Raw genomic sequence first — 15,453 nt, forward strand, 5'->3', positions numbered from 1 at the left:
TCCTCCATCACTAACAGTAGGTTGAAATTGCATAAAGGACAATATTCAGTATGAACAGGAGGAATTATTACAGCAGAAACATCCTCTTTCAGTCTTCATAAAGGAACCTGACTACTATTTTAAGACAGGCTTGAACAATTGTGAAACTATCTTGATACTGATTTCAACCATGTTATATGTATTTGAAAACAAATTGTCAATGGCTGAAGAAGCAATACAAAAAACAAGCTTATTACATGGATCTGTTTATGAAGAGTAAGAATGGACATAAAAGAGATTAAGAAATAAAATGATATATTTTTTTACTGACTGGTTTCTGTGTGGTTAACTATTGTGCTATTTTGCCATAGAAATAAAAATAATTTAGTTTTATTATGCTACTACAGAGATCAGATCATGACTATCTTGAATTATGAATTTGTTATTTAATGTGATGTGATACTCTTCCCTTTTCAGATATTCTCTACATAAATATTGTTGTCTTTTTAATTGAATTTTTGCTTGTTTGATAGCTTGATATGTTTAATAATGGGCTATATACTTAGTATTTCCTTAATACATCCTTTGTTTTTGTATTTTTCATTTTTCATCATTAGTAGATTGAAATATTGTTTTTTCTGTGTGACTTGTTTGCTGATCATTAAAAAATATTTATTGTTTGGATAGTATATGTGTATCTTAAGCTTCTTTTGTTAAATATTATTTGTAATTCCCATCCAGTATTTAGTATTTTCAAGTTTTTCATTGTAGTCCATTGTGTTGCCTCCCTCATACCTTATGTGTATTTTTTAAATCTTTTTTATCAGTCACTGACGGTGGAATTGTTATCAAAGGCCCAGTGAAAGACAATGCCTCAAATATTGCTTTTTCATTATTAGTGTTGGCTAAAAAAGTAAGTTGGACTCTGCAAATGAGATAAGTGGCCATCAGATTATACGCTCAGTGAAGCAACAAGGAAATAATAAAAACCCTCTTTCTGCACTCATTAAATGAAATATTTCCTGTTTTTAATTTATTTTCCATCCATTTTTTTAGCAGCAGCAAAAACACATGTGCCGCATTTATTGGCTGTCAAACGAAATTTCCCCTTTTACGAGTTTAATGGGAGCATCCTGAACGCAGCATTCGTAGCGATAAGATTGATTAAACCACAAATGTGAAGGTAGAAATATTACATATTAGAAACTCCGGTTTTACGCTTCAAAATAAAACTTGACGAAAAACCACACTGCCAAAATTCATAAAACCCAGCAAGAAAATTTATCGAAACATGTTTAGATTAAGTGGTTTGTATTAAATCCACATTTTACTGCGGATATTAGCATATCGAAATGCACCATCTTGGCTCAGCTAAAATGTATTTTTTTTATATGTTCAAGTTAACCTTTTATTCTTACAGGATAGATGAAGTAGGTTCCGGTTACGTCCTGCTGTCGGTGGTGAGCTTGACGCAGCGGGGGAGTCCAATTATGGAAGCCTTCGTCGTAACCCGGAGGAGACAATCGAGTGCGATTTAGCTTGAAAATAGGAGCAGATTTCGCTGAATGGGGTTATAAACCACATCTATTATTGACAATCCCGGTCCGCGGTTTTCTCCGTTGTGTTTCTAAACGGCCAATTTACCGCTGTCGGTGTGTTTTCGGCCTTGTTTATACTGTGCAGGGCAGCTTGGATCAGGGAAGCAGGCCCGGGCTCCTGCGCGAGTTTAACGGCTGTTTCGGCTCCGGAGTGTGTTTTGTGCAGCTCAGCCCTTTAGCTCACCAAGTAAGTCGAAATCCTGACACCATTCAGTGTTAATTTACCAGCAGAAATCGGTCTCTCTGTGTGTTTTTTTTCGTGGTGGCACGATAAAGATGTCAGTTTGCTGTTATTGTTAGCCGTTAGCGTGACGGCTCCTGTCTTCTGTGTTGAGCTTCTTGCTAATGCTAACGGCTAACACTCGAGCTAACGATGACAATAACTTACATAAACGTGTTATATTTATACGTAATTTAAATTTTACGTTTTACGCAATGACATTGATAAACTGCTTGATTTGTGTCACCTCCACCAGCGTGTTTTAGTTGTGTTTCCATCAATTCTTCGGCTAGCATCCTGTCAGCACTAATAGCAGCATCTTAGCTCCATCAGATTAGCTCATGTTAGCCTTGTTTTGTCAGAGTAACTGGCTGAGGAACTGTTTCGAAAGATGTTAAAACTACTCACACCCATCTACGCTGCTTCTTTAGTAACAATATAATAAAATGTAGATTTAAATATTGTAAACATTTTATGGGTTTCTTTCGAGCAGAAATCTCTAGAGGCCGATCTTATGTGGACTAATATTTATTAAAGTCATTAGTAGCAGTTAAAGGGTATATTCACAATTTTTCAAGTGTGTTTTAAAACAACAGTCAGGTGTCCATATGAACAGTGAAAGAGGTTTTCCATGCTGTAATAATGCCTCCTGTTCATACTGGCAATTAAAAGATCCCGTTCAAATGTGTTTTCAGTGTAAGTGATGGGGGCCAAAATCCACAGTGTGTCCTCACAGTCATTTTGTGCAAAAATGCATTTAAAAGTTGACGTGAAGCTTATATGAGACTTCAGCAGTCTGAGTTAGTCATATCAAGTGGATATCTGACACATTTACAGTCTTTTTAGCATCAAATTTTGTGTTTCCTCGGACAGTGTTTCCCTGTTGAGCTGCGGTGGAAGTATAGTAACAAAAAGAGGAACTTTGGCACTAAAAAGACTGTAACGTTGAAAGATATCTACTTGATTTGACTCATTTGGATGCTGAAACTTCATATTAGCTTCAGATAAACTTTTAAATACATTTTATGCACAGAAGGAGGACTGTGGATTTTGTCCTCCATCACTTCCATTATAAGTGCTTTATGAAGGGATCTTCTAATGGTCAGTACGAACAGGAGGAATGATTACAGCAAGAAAAACATGTTTCAATGATCATTTGGGCTCCTGACTGTTGTTTTAAGATGGACTTACAAATTGTAAACCTGTCCTTTTAATCATCTGATTTGTTAATATGACACTGCCTGCTGCTGTTCAGCTTATAAATCTAAAAGATATATAGTTCTTGTGCAAAATTCAATACAAAGGTTAATGTGGGGAATCATATTCACATCACAGTCAATCATTTAAATATTTCTTACCCACTCTAAATTTATATAATGTTTCTTCTCCTCCCTCGTCTTCTTGTCTCAGAGAATATGACCCAGATGCAACAATGACATCCAGATTTGGTAAAACCTACAGCCGCAAGGGAGGAGAGGGCACGTCCAAGTTTGACGAAGTTCTGTCCACCAAGAGGGGCACCCTCAGCACCAAATGGGGTGACACCACCTACAAGGCCAAGGTGGGATCCAAGCGCGCCGGCGCTCCCAAAAACGACTCTGTCCTGGAGGTTTACAAGAGGCCCCGTCCGTGCGGCGACGGCTTGGAGGATCCCTTTGGGTTCGACAGCGATGAGGAATCCAAGCCGGTGTCTTCTCGCAGTGGCAGCAAGTCGTCTCCCGCCAAACCGTCCTCAGCAGAACCTCCCCAAGCGGAAAGGCCAGGTGTCTCTCTGGACACGGGGAGCAGGTCCAGTCTCCAGGGAGGAATCCACGCAATGGCATCCGCTCAAGGAGTGCCGTGGCTGGGCAGTGACAGGAACCAGTCCAGGATGGTGGAGGACACAGCCCAGTTCTTCAACAGCAGCAGTGCTAGCATAGGTAACACAGAGTTTGAAACCTTTAAGTTTGGATTGATCAGCAAATAGAAACTGCATCTATTTTGATTGTTTAGTATAAAATGTCAAAATAATTCTATTCACTGTAGATTTATATAAAAAAAATGGTGAGGTTGAAGTCATTATGACAGCTGTTGTAGTTTTGTAAAGCAACTTGCTTCCTGTTTTTAAATAGGAACTCTATATTAATTTAAAACATTAGAATGAAACATGAAATATTCTTACGGTGCGGTGACTCTGCCTGTCACTGAACAAGCTGAAATATGATGTTGTCTTCCTCTGTTTGTTTTTGAATATCTTTTGATAAGCTGGCTGAACAGACGCCAACTCTGAAAGGCTCCTCTAAGTTATCCATCAAAATATAACCACATCTGGGCAGGATGATCGCGTCATGAGTCCTGCTTTTCATTCAAAAGGAACTAAAAACAAATGTAGATGGACTGATACAAAGGCTCAGTCTTGCTGCATCCGGAGGCTTGTGTTCACCACACACATTTTCTTTTTTATTCAAAACAAAACTCCTACAGAGAAATAAAGCATTGTAAATCTTCTGATGGATTTCAAAGGATCACCAGTGCTTACTCTCCTCTGGGTTTCCATGCGTCTGCAGTGAGGGTCACCAGAGCAGGCGTCCTAACGTACTGCTCAACTCTGAACACGACAGTTGCAGTGCTGCGTTTCTCTGCTGCTTTGTATGAGATCAGTAATCATTTAAAGCTTCAAGAACAGTTGTTACCTGCTTATTGTCTCCATAAGTGCTTTAGTTTTAGATTTCAGAGTTTTCCTTTTTCGACCGAGCAGCATCGGGAGAAATTTGGTTTCCCCGTTTCTCTGCTCACAGCCGGTCGCTGTCAGTGTCGTCGCTTTCAGCTTGACTTGTCCTCAGCTTTCCGTGACCGCTGCTGGCCACCTGCCAGAGACGCGAGCCACTCCAACTGACTCCCAACAACAAGCTGTGCCTCAGTGAGCACTCCGGCTTAGAGTGACGTTTTCACAGTGTTGGGACACTGAGCCAAGTTGAAGGGAAGCCAGCGCGACACCAACGTTCAACTGAAACACTGTGTTATTTGCTTACTAAGGCCAGGCAATATTGACTCAGTAAATATGACAATCCTCGACCAAATAACTCTTCGATAAAATGTGCCACTGCCGCAGAGCCGACTGTTGCTACTTTCAGATTGATATTCAAGAAGATTTTTAGAAACGCATCCTTTTACTCAGCTAGAACAGAAAATAAAATTAGATTCAACCTGAGAAAAATCTAAATTAAAGGGGACCTATCATGCTTTTTGTGGTTCTCTGTTATTTATATACTGTCATGATGTCGGATTCTAGTTCCAAAACTTGAGTTAAACGTATGTAGAAATGCTCCCTGCCAGGCAAAAGCGAGGTCTTCAACCTGCTGTGAATGCTTAGTGCGTAGTGTTTTTTTTTTCTACCTCGCTGACACGCTGACGTCAGATTGTCGGGCGTGCCTGTAAACAACCGTCCGTTCTTTAGCCTTGGTTGCTAAGGTTGTTGCTAAGGTTTTCCATGCGTTATTTGTGTTGTTCACTCGCATATTTCGGATCGGATTCTGGCTCAAACAGGTACGGATGTGTCTGAGAAGTTTGACATTTTGAGTAAAGAACGAGAAAAAGAAGTGAAATCCTACTAGTTTGTTTCATGGTTTGTTCACGTAGCCTCCCAAGCAGCCGGGAGTCGGCTGTGACGCAGCTTCCTGAAGCTGACCAATCAGAACAGAGTGGGCTCATCAGGAGGCGGGGCCTTAAAGAGACAGGAACTAAAACGACCCGTTTCAGACAGAGGCTGAACTGAGGAGCTGCATAAAGAGCCAGTAGAAGATAAATAAGGAGTGTTTTGAATCATGCAAAGCTACTCTAGTGGAGACCCAGAATAAAAATATAGATCATAATCGGTCCCCTTTAAGCTATCGCGTTCTATATCATTATATTACCCAGCTGCTCTACATACAGCTACATTCTTGAGTTGTGTGATGCAGCAGTGGCTGAGATACATAAAGCTGCTATCTCAGCCTTTTCTCTCTGATCCTTGTCTTTGTATTCATTTCTTTATTTTCTATCTGATCTCTAATCAAGTCCACAGAATGTACAAATATAATTAAGAGCAGTGATTTTATTGAGCAATGAGTTCATATCACGCTTCATTTACAATTAATTTGACATCGTATGCTTGCTTTGTTCTGATAAATCAGAATTTGTGTTTCAGAATCCAACATCTTACATGATGTTTTGAAGTTAAATTAGAACAAACCGATTTTCCACACTATAATCTGCATGAAGGAAAATCCTGAGAAAATCAGCACGGTCGAGATTGAGGCCAATCCAGTCCGGCCATTTTTGTGATCGGCCAAAGCCAGATCTATTTCTGATCCTCAGTCTGTTTACTCCGGATACGCTAGCTGTCAGAATCACCTCATTGTCCTACTTTAAAACACTGTAACCATTTCCTCATGCAGTGCTGAGAGCGAGAGAACACACAGAGCAACACAAAGCAAACCAGCCAGTTTAGTTAATGATATGATGGCAGAGCCACGCTGGTTTAAAACAGCCACAGTCACTTTGCCTTGATTTCAGTGACATTTCTCAGGTGGAGCACGACTCTTAAGCACTGCTGCTGATTCTAAACTGCTTCAGTATTTAATTCCTGATGGGTATGAAGAGAGGCTGTCCAAATCCTGCACACAACTTCTTGATCACAGTTACAGACTGGCACTCTGATCTAAATGCAGGAGGAAACCATTAAATCTGTAAAACTGTATTAAAATGGTTTCCTACTGTGGTTGTTAGGGGGGGGGGGCTGACAGAGTGGGTGGTGGATGTTTTACAATGGTCTGTCCTGCAGTCTGTGGCCGTTTTTGGGAATATATTTTAGGATTAGACTAATTCTCAAAGGGGCCTTCCAGTGTGGAAGCTCATCAGTCCAGGACTAAACCATCATACCCTCCTCCCCTCCAACTGCAGCCAAAGTGTGTCGCCATCTTCTCTGGATGTGAGAGTCAGCTGAAAGCCTGACTTTCAGTACGGTTGTCGATAAGGATCGATCAGCTTAGACGTTGCAAGTTTCTAACAGAGCTAATTTTCTAAAAAGCTCAGTTGGACCCAAAACCAGAGACAAGATGATAATAATCTGATTAGAGAAAGATCAACGTGCAAGATATGCAGTTAATGTACAGTAGCTGTGATATGTCGATCCAGGGAGTGAATATGATAAATATGAATATACCTGAAGATTAAGGCTGCACCTAATGATTATTTTCATCATCTATTAGTCTGTCAATTGATTTCTCGATTAATCTCTGAGTTGTTTGGTCCATAAAATGTCAGAAAATGGTAAAAAAATATCAAAACTATATTAACACTGTTTCCCAAAGCTAAAGATGCAACAAAAAAAGTGTTGTTTTGTCCCGACCAATCAGAGAAAACTTAACATTTTTCCCTTTTTAAAATGGCTCAAAACAATTAATCGATTATCAAAATAGTTGCTGATTTAATTTAATAGTTGACAACTAAAAGATGAATCGACTAATCCTTGCAGCCTGGTAGAAAAAAACTACAGTCAAAAACAGTTTTTCTTATCAGCAGCCCATGGAAGAGGGTGAAGTAGTGAAAACGTCCTACTTTGCAGATTTGTTGCACTTCTACCCCACAACAAAGCCTTCAGAGGAAAAAAACCACATCTCTCGTGTAGAAAAGATACAGATATACCTTGATGTTACATTGTGATGCAACTTCCTGTCATCGCTCAGGGTAACGAGTCCGGTGTTGTCCCTCGTTTTTGTTTTCTGTGAAGGCAGAAATGGCCACTGGGGTGCTAAGAACCAGAGTGCTGCTGTGTGTTGTCCTGGCCAGTGACCCGCTTTTTTGATTTTCTTAACGAATTACATCAACTGGAAAAAAATAAGCGTTTGATATGAAGCTTGGTAGCAGTTCCAGCTGTGTGTGTGTGTGTGTGTGTGTGTGTGTGTGTGTGTGTGTGTGTGTGACCTGTATTCAGTGAGTAAAGGTGATTTCTGAAATGGTGCAAACATTATGTTCAGCATCTTCCTGTGTTAACCATAAGCCACATCGGGGGCACACTGAGTATTTTTCAGGTTGCAGGTTGCTACTCCACTGTTCAGTAGTTATCTTTTTTTTTTTTTTTATTTTAAAGAGAACAATTTGGAAAACGTTGGGCAGATATGTTTCAGTTTTCAGTTCAGGTTTGTCTCAGCAAACACATACAATAATACTAATAAAATACAGTGTGTTGTATGACGGTTCTGCTTATGAACCTGATGTCTTTTTCCCTCTTTATTGCTAAATTGTCCACCTTTTGTTCAGATCGGTTCCCAACACAGTAAGTCAGGTGCATCCAGAGGGTAATTTATTGTTTACGTGCTGAAATGATTAATGTAGACGATCAACAAAACATTCTCTGGTTCCAGCTTCTCACGTGCCACAATTTACTGTTTTTTTTTTTCCCCTCAATATTATTATTGTATTATTTTTATCATTTTATCATCTTTGAGTTTTTGACAGTTGGTCGGACAAAACAAGACATTTTGATGAAGTCAAATTGAGCTTTGGAAACTTGTTGATGTGTGTTTTCCCTCCATTTTCTGACATTCGTTTAGGCCGAGCAGTTAATTAAAAAAAAAAAAATCTACATAGTCTATATTGTCTTTGTTTGTGATCCTGTGGGTTTGTATTGAAATCCCTCTTGAAGTCGTAAATTCCATTTTAATGTCTTATTTTTATTATTGTTGTTTCAGAGCTCAGTAATTGTAGTTGTGATGTTTTTTTTTCTGAGACAAATCTGACTAGTTGTACACACATTCATGTTTTTCATACTAATTAACAAGAACTGATGTCTTAAAAAGTATAAATTTAATAAAAACATCCACTTTTGCTACCAGTTTATTATTTTAAAGTATTTGTCAGTTTTGATTCTGAGTCTGTTTTCCTTTTTTTTTTTTTTTTACCAGGGAAGCCTCAGCAGAGTTCCTCTTTGTCGGAGAACCAGCACAGCTACTCGTGGTACCAAAACGCCTCTGAGAGTGACAGGATGCCCCTGGCCCAGACCACCACCCTGAAGACGGGTTCCAAGGCTGAGTCCACCTATGACAACTGGGATGCTATCATGGGTCTCCGTCCACCCTCGCCCAGCCAGGAACCTCGTAACCCGGCCCCCACGCTCTCGTGGGCTACAGCGGGCGTCGCTGCAGGCAGCTGTGACCTGGTGCAGAACCGACATCAGAAGCCCCCCTCTCCTCCACGGCTCCAGAGCCCCAGCGAGAGCGAGGACCTAGGGGGTGACTCGGACTTCCTTGTTGAGACGTCAGACTACTCCCAGACCTCCTCCTCCTCCTCGTCACTTGTAAGAAACACTAACTGTCGGACGTACAGGAGGCCAAACAAAGGCAAGGCCTCGGACTCCAGCGCCTTTGCCAGCACTGTTTTTGGTGCAGATCTTCCCAAATCCACGTCTGACGGCAGTAATAAGACGACAGGCGGTGGAGGGGGACGGGGCAGGACGAGAGACTACACAGTGCTTCACCCCTCTTCCGTGTCGATGTGTAACGTCACCATCCAGGACCGAGGGGTGGAGGAGTTTAGCAGCGATGCGGCGCCCTCTAGTGGTAGCAGTAGTGCCGGTTCGGGCAGTACGACAGAGCTAGGAGAGGCGGGATGGCAGCGGAAGAAGACGGAACAACAGAACACGAGGTAGATCAACACAGCTGGCAGGGTTGACCCTTTCTGAAACGTTTCAGGTTAGGGTTGGGTGGATGTACAAACAAAATGTCAAACCGGTTTAATGTTAAGCCAAATACCGGACTGGTAATACTGAATATCACCACAAGGTGTCACTCGTGACTCAGCCGCTCCTGAGTGGAACATAATGAGAGTCCATGAATGAGAGTGTGACACGTTGTGTTTTTATTTCTCACAACAACCATTCAAGTTGACTTTTCTTCTTGCGTAAGGGTGCTTTGTGTAGCCGCCATGTTTCCGGTTTAACAGCTAGAAAACAATGCGGATACACACAGCTATGCTATTCAAACAATGCTAGCAATGCATGCTATCTAGCTGCTAGCCACCATGCAGGCTTTGTATCCAGGGTTGTTTTCAAAACACAAGCTGCTCTCAGGCTGCTGGAAGCTGTAAGCAGCCCAGCCCGGTTTATTCGGGTCATCGGTGAGATGCTCTGTTAGCCCGAGTCAGCTTACCTCCTCCAGATTGGCCCCGTCAGTGTCAGAGCCTCTGTGTGAGACACTTAGAAGTTTCATTATGACAAATGCCGGTTTAGTCAGTTTGCATAAAATCAAACAGGTTTCAGCTCGTACACTGGACCACACTGGCGAAACCGGGAACTGGCCCAGGAAGTGAGACAGTTTGCAGCAGTTTTTCACTTTTATTTTGTTGAATGAAAGTAATTTGAACATTGATCATGACCCGAAACATGTGCCAACATTAAGGCTTTAATTTGTCCATTATTTTTAATAATTCAAATTTGATTTCTTTTTTTTTTTTTTTTTTACTGAGCTTGATTTTAGCTAGTTATTGTTTAGTTTCTGGTTATCTAATTAGGTTTCAGTGTGGTTTTAGGGATGTCAGTATGTTGGTCTGTAGTCAGTTGGTCGGTCAGTCCATCAGTTTGGTCTAGACTGAAATATCTCAACAAATATTGCTTGAATTGCTGTGAAAGCTTGTACTGACATCCACAGTCCTCAGATGATGAATCCTAATGACTTTTCAGCCATCAGCACCAGCAGGTCAAAGCTTTAACTTCCACTGAAATATTTCAACTTTTACAAGATGGATTGGCACAAACATTTGTACATAATTTCATATTATGAGACACTCTCATTTCATTTTAGCGCTATCATTATGAGCACGTTAGCATTTAAAACTCAAAACACTGCAAGTACAACCGTGAGCACCTCACAGGTGCAGTTAGCACCTTTTTACTATTGTTGTAACCCCTTAAAAAGCTTGATTCAAACCCACAAGATCTCATTTTAAATTCTAGCAGAGATCCCAAAGTGTCCAAAATCATCAAATATGTCTGGCTGAAATTTGGGAAAATGTGTCTGAAATGATGCACAGAACATGTAGAATATTTACATTTGATGCAGCCATAAAACACAGAAGACACATGATGTTTTCACTCAGTGTAAACATCATGTAGCTTTAGTGAAGAGAGATGAGTACATTGACATCAGACAGTGTGGAATCAGATTTAATCAACTTTAAAGCTACTTGATTGGAAACAAAATGGAAAGCTGTATGTCAAGTAGTTAAATTTTATCGTAGAAGTTTGATAAAAACCAGATCAGTGAAGCAAATGATTTGAACATTTGCAGATATGAGTTTTCTCATAGATACAGATTATCATTTTGTGAAAATCCATTTTTGGAGCTTTTCATTTCACACATTTCTTTTGACATATTTTCATCTCTCAGCATGACGTTCAGGTTAAAACATTGTTTCATTTCAGTGTTCAAACCTCCATACACGTTCATATATTTGGCCTTTTGTGTTTTTTCATTACCTGGGATGAAATTTATAGATTAGTCTCTTCTACAGGGAAGAATCTCGTGTAAACATTAATTCATATTTGGCAGGTTTGTTAATGCTGAATACACTTACACTTGAATGCACTTGACAAGCTTAGACATCAACCTGAGTGCATGATTTTTAAATTGATTCCTACATTTCTAAAAGTTGTAAAAGATGTCTGACTTAAATTTTGACTTTTTTTTGTTTGTCTTTGTCGTCTCTGCAGGTTCAGGCAGACCCAGCCCAAATCAAAGAAGGACAGTAAGCTGGACCTGTTTGGTTTCGAAGACGCAGACACCCATCAGGAGGAGAACAGCTCCGACAACGTGGACGGCGGCTCCAGTTACAAGATCAAATACTTCGGCTTCGACGACATGAGCGACAGCGACGGCGCCGACGATGACGGCGACGGCTTTAAAGACAGGAGGAAGACCAAGAAGGCCGCTGTCGCCAAGGCGATCCCGGCGATGACCGTGGAAGAAACACCGACCAACGACTCACCGGATCCCATGGAGAGGTTCGAGAGTTTCGAGAGGCTGGAGAGGCTCGAGAGGCTCGAGAGGCTGGAGAGTCGAGAAAGACCGACAGCCAAGGAGAACAAGAAGAACTCTGAGAGGCAGGATAACAGGATAAGAACAGGTTAGCACACACACACACACACACACACACACACACACACGCACACACTCTTTCTATAATATAATAATACAACCTAAAGAACACAGAAGGTTTTAGGGACACTCTGATTACTCATGAATAAAAACCCATTTCACCATGTATGTCTGCTATAGAGGGGAGAGACGTTCTGACTAAGATACCCGACGGCTGATTTATTAGGTTTAGGCACAAGAGTGACATGGTTAGGATAAAAAGATCAGGGTCAGAGCCAATCAGAGGCAGAGTAGTGGCGGGGCTTTACAGAAGGCATACTGGATAAGCATGCATGACAAGAGCATTTAGTCTCTCCCCTGCTATAGCACGTCTTGTCTTAATGACAGCAGTATAATAGAAACTGTAATCACATTTAATTATCTCTTAGAATGAAAATCAAAAAGGCTCATGTCTCTCCCACAACATGCTGTTTGCTCATTTTAAAGATATTTCCCCCCGTCAGTTAGCTCAGGTGAGTTTGGAAACTGAAGGAATTTTGAGTTTGTGTTAAACTGCTCATGGTGTAGTCAATTAAATGATAAAGTCTGTCATTAACTGAAATCATGTTAGCTCCTGAGGGGGCTCATGTTACTCTATGACAGGCACTGTCAGGCTTTCTGGTCAGCGGTGGAAGTTTCTGTCAGTGAACCGTAAAAAGCACAACACACACTCAGCCGAGAGGAACACGACTAGAACATACAGGTCCAGTGTTAGGGTTTGGTTCTGATAGCTGGCTCCACAAAATACCTGGATATGTTAACAAATGTGTCAAACTCTTTATCTCTGCTTCTTTTTTTTTTTTATTAGCAAAGAACAATGTAGAAAACATTCAACTAGCTTCCCATATTAGCTGACCCGTAGTGTTGCTTTTACTGGTTAAAATGACAAACATCACTGGCAGCAGATTGTATCAACTGCCTGAAGCTAATTAACATTAATTCTGTTACTGTTGGTGTTGGTTAATGTGTATTTTGAAACGTCTCTCTGTAACACCGTTCTATAAACCTGAGTTGTTCTTGTAGTTCAACAAGAGCAGCAGAGTGATGACTTTTCTCTGGAGGAGAATCTAGCTGAGTCACATCAGATTTCAGGAGAATCTCCAAATTAAACTTTTATGCGTATCATTTTAATATTTTGATAGTAGTGCAGAGGGATCTTCTATATTTACAGAAAGTAGGTCATAAAAGATAAGAAGTAAAAGTCAGACTAAGCTGTTCTTTCAGTGTTGGATACAGATTAAACATTTCATTTTCACGTTGTAGCTACTCAGAGCTGTAATGTTTTTACACGGCCAAGTTTTAGTTATTTATAAATGCAGCTTCTTATGAATATAGAAACCTAATTAGACATGATGGGGGATTCAAAAGGATTCAGATTCTCTGAGATGCTCTCGAACCACAAACCGAGGTCCAATCCTGATCTTGACATGGTTCGTTTAGGATGCTGGACACAAGAGTCTGACAGGGTTTTGTGTAAAAGGTTACTAGTATGAGGCCTCATATCAGAGGAAGCTGGAGGTCATCTTCTGTTTGTACTGTTTATGTGTACGCAAGCACCCAACACCCACACCAACAGGAATATACACTGCTCTGTTTTTACCCCCATACCAGGGTACGCTATGTACCCATCGTCCCACACACGCTCACACACTCACACACACACAGAGCACGGTGTCCTGACAACACTAACAAACACTATCTCCTTCCTTATCTCCTCTCAGCTTGTCCTCAACAGCCAATCAGTGTGTGAAGGGACAGTGAGTGGTGTTTATCTGGTCTAAACGAGACCACCGAATATAAACTGAAAACGCTGACAAATACAGATGACCTTTATTTAACTAGGAAAAAGCCTCACTGGAAGATAGATAGGCAACAACCATGAGCACAGACAACTTAAGACTCCTTAAAACAACTAAATAACTGTCTAGATCCCAAAATAAAGACACAAACAAATCAATTTCATACCATTTCCATTTAAAAATCACAAAGTGTCTGCATTCAGGATCTAATCGATACTTAATGTTTTGTTTTTATTATTTACAACCAAATCCCTTCCTTAATATTAGATACAGATACAGCACCTCCAGATAAAACAGAACAGTTGAGCAGGTAATAATGATCATAACTTTATTTGTGCCTTTTGATGCAATGATGTGGCCCAAAGTGCTTTATTAACAGGGTTAAAACTAATGTTAGGCTGAAAATGTTGACAAAGTTCAATTACCCAAATTATTGGCCAGATTAAAAAGATAGATCTTTAATTTCTTTTTAAGAATAGCAAGTAGGGCTGCAACTAACAATCATTTTCATTATAGTTTAACCTGGCAGTTCTTTTCTCGATTAATCAATTAATCATTTTGTCCTTAAAAAATCAGAAAATGGTAAAAAAAAAAGGGAAAAAAAAGCCTGTTTATAATTTCTTAGAGACCATGGTGACGTCTTCAAATGTCTTGTAGGATATCAGTTTAGGAGAGAAAGACAACCGCTCTATAAAATATAATAGATAGATGTCAGTAATGCCCACACAGCAGCTCTTCTACTGTTATTCCAAAGTAAATGAGACCAATAATCCCAGCGTAGTAAAGATTTCCATTCAGCTTGATTGACTGTCTGACTGGTTTGTCCACAGACGTCCTGGACTTCTCGGAGGAAGGTCTCAGGGTGGTAGCCGGGGTTCCCAGGAGGCCGCCTCAGGGCAAACCGGCCGAGAAGAACCCCGATTCCTTCCGGAGGATCTTCAGCGCACACAAGAAGGTTAGTCCACATTCACACACACACACACACATCGCAGCCGGGTCACATGACGGCTGGCTGGTGTTCACTGCATGGATGACTGGTAAGTGTTGGCTAAGAGTTCATGTCACATCCTCTCACTCTGGGGGTGTGAAAGAGCTTTGAAATGTCTCTTCTTAAAAATCCCTGGATATGCTGTGGATGTCTCAGTAGGAAGTGAAAGAAAAACTAGTGCTGCGAAAACACTGACAGACTATCAGATTGTCTTTATTGCCATATTTGACCAGATTAATCTAAGACTGGTGGTACTGGTGTTATTTTTTCTGAAAGAACAAAATCAAGAAATGAACTGCTCTACTAACAAATATTGTGTATGTAACTTGATATATCTTATTCCTCTGTGCTGTAGACCTCCATTGTTGTCCGAAAACTATTCAAAAACACATCAATGAGCCACACTGCTGCACTGTAGATTAATCCGCCACTGAAAATAGTCCCCAGCAAGAGCACTATTTGCTCCTGTTTGAGTAACGTTTTCTAAAAACTACAGTTTTTTTTTTTTTTTTTTTTTAAACATGCAGTTATGCTTGTGAGCCATTTTTCAAAGCTTCATGTCTTCAGTAGGAACACAGACAGGTTAGAGAAGTCAGAAGTTGTGCAACACTGATTAACAAAGTGTTCAGTTTTGGTGTTTTTATGAGATTTGTTGCCAATAAGAAAAATATAGAATAACACCAGACTGATCCTTTAAAACATGTTATACAGTTTTTGATTT

General features: G+C 40.4%; 1 protein-coding gene across 1 annotated transcript in view; it reads left to right on the forward strand.

The window, feature by feature from the left end:
• Positions 1-1,446: 1,446 nt before the first annotated feature.
• waplb (WAPL cohesin release factor b) overlaps positions 1,447-15,453 on the forward strand; it is a 37,032-nt gene continuing 23,025 nt past the window's right edge. The window contains exons 1-5 of the mRNA XM_067575763.1: positions 1,447-1,764; positions 3,208-3,716; positions 8,721-9,459; positions 11,522-11,934; positions 14,575-14,699. Coding sequence (XP_067431864.1) covers positions 3,230-3,716; positions 8,721-9,459; positions 11,522-11,934; positions 14,575-14,699 — 1,764 coding nt within the window. The 5' untranslated portion in view covers positions 1,447-1,764; positions 3,208-3,229. The remainder of the gene's footprint in view (positions 1,765-3,207; positions 3,717-8,720; positions 9,460-11,521; positions 11,935-14,574; positions 14,700-15,453) is intronic.

This window comes from Thunnus thynnus, chromosome 20 (assembly GCF_963924715.1).
Source record: "Thunnus thynnus chromosome 20, fThuThy2.1, whole genome shotgun sequence".
In the NCBI taxonomy this organism is placed as follows: domain Eukaryota; kingdom Metazoa; phylum Chordata; class Actinopteri; order Scombriformes; family Scombridae; genus Thunnus; species Thunnus thynnus.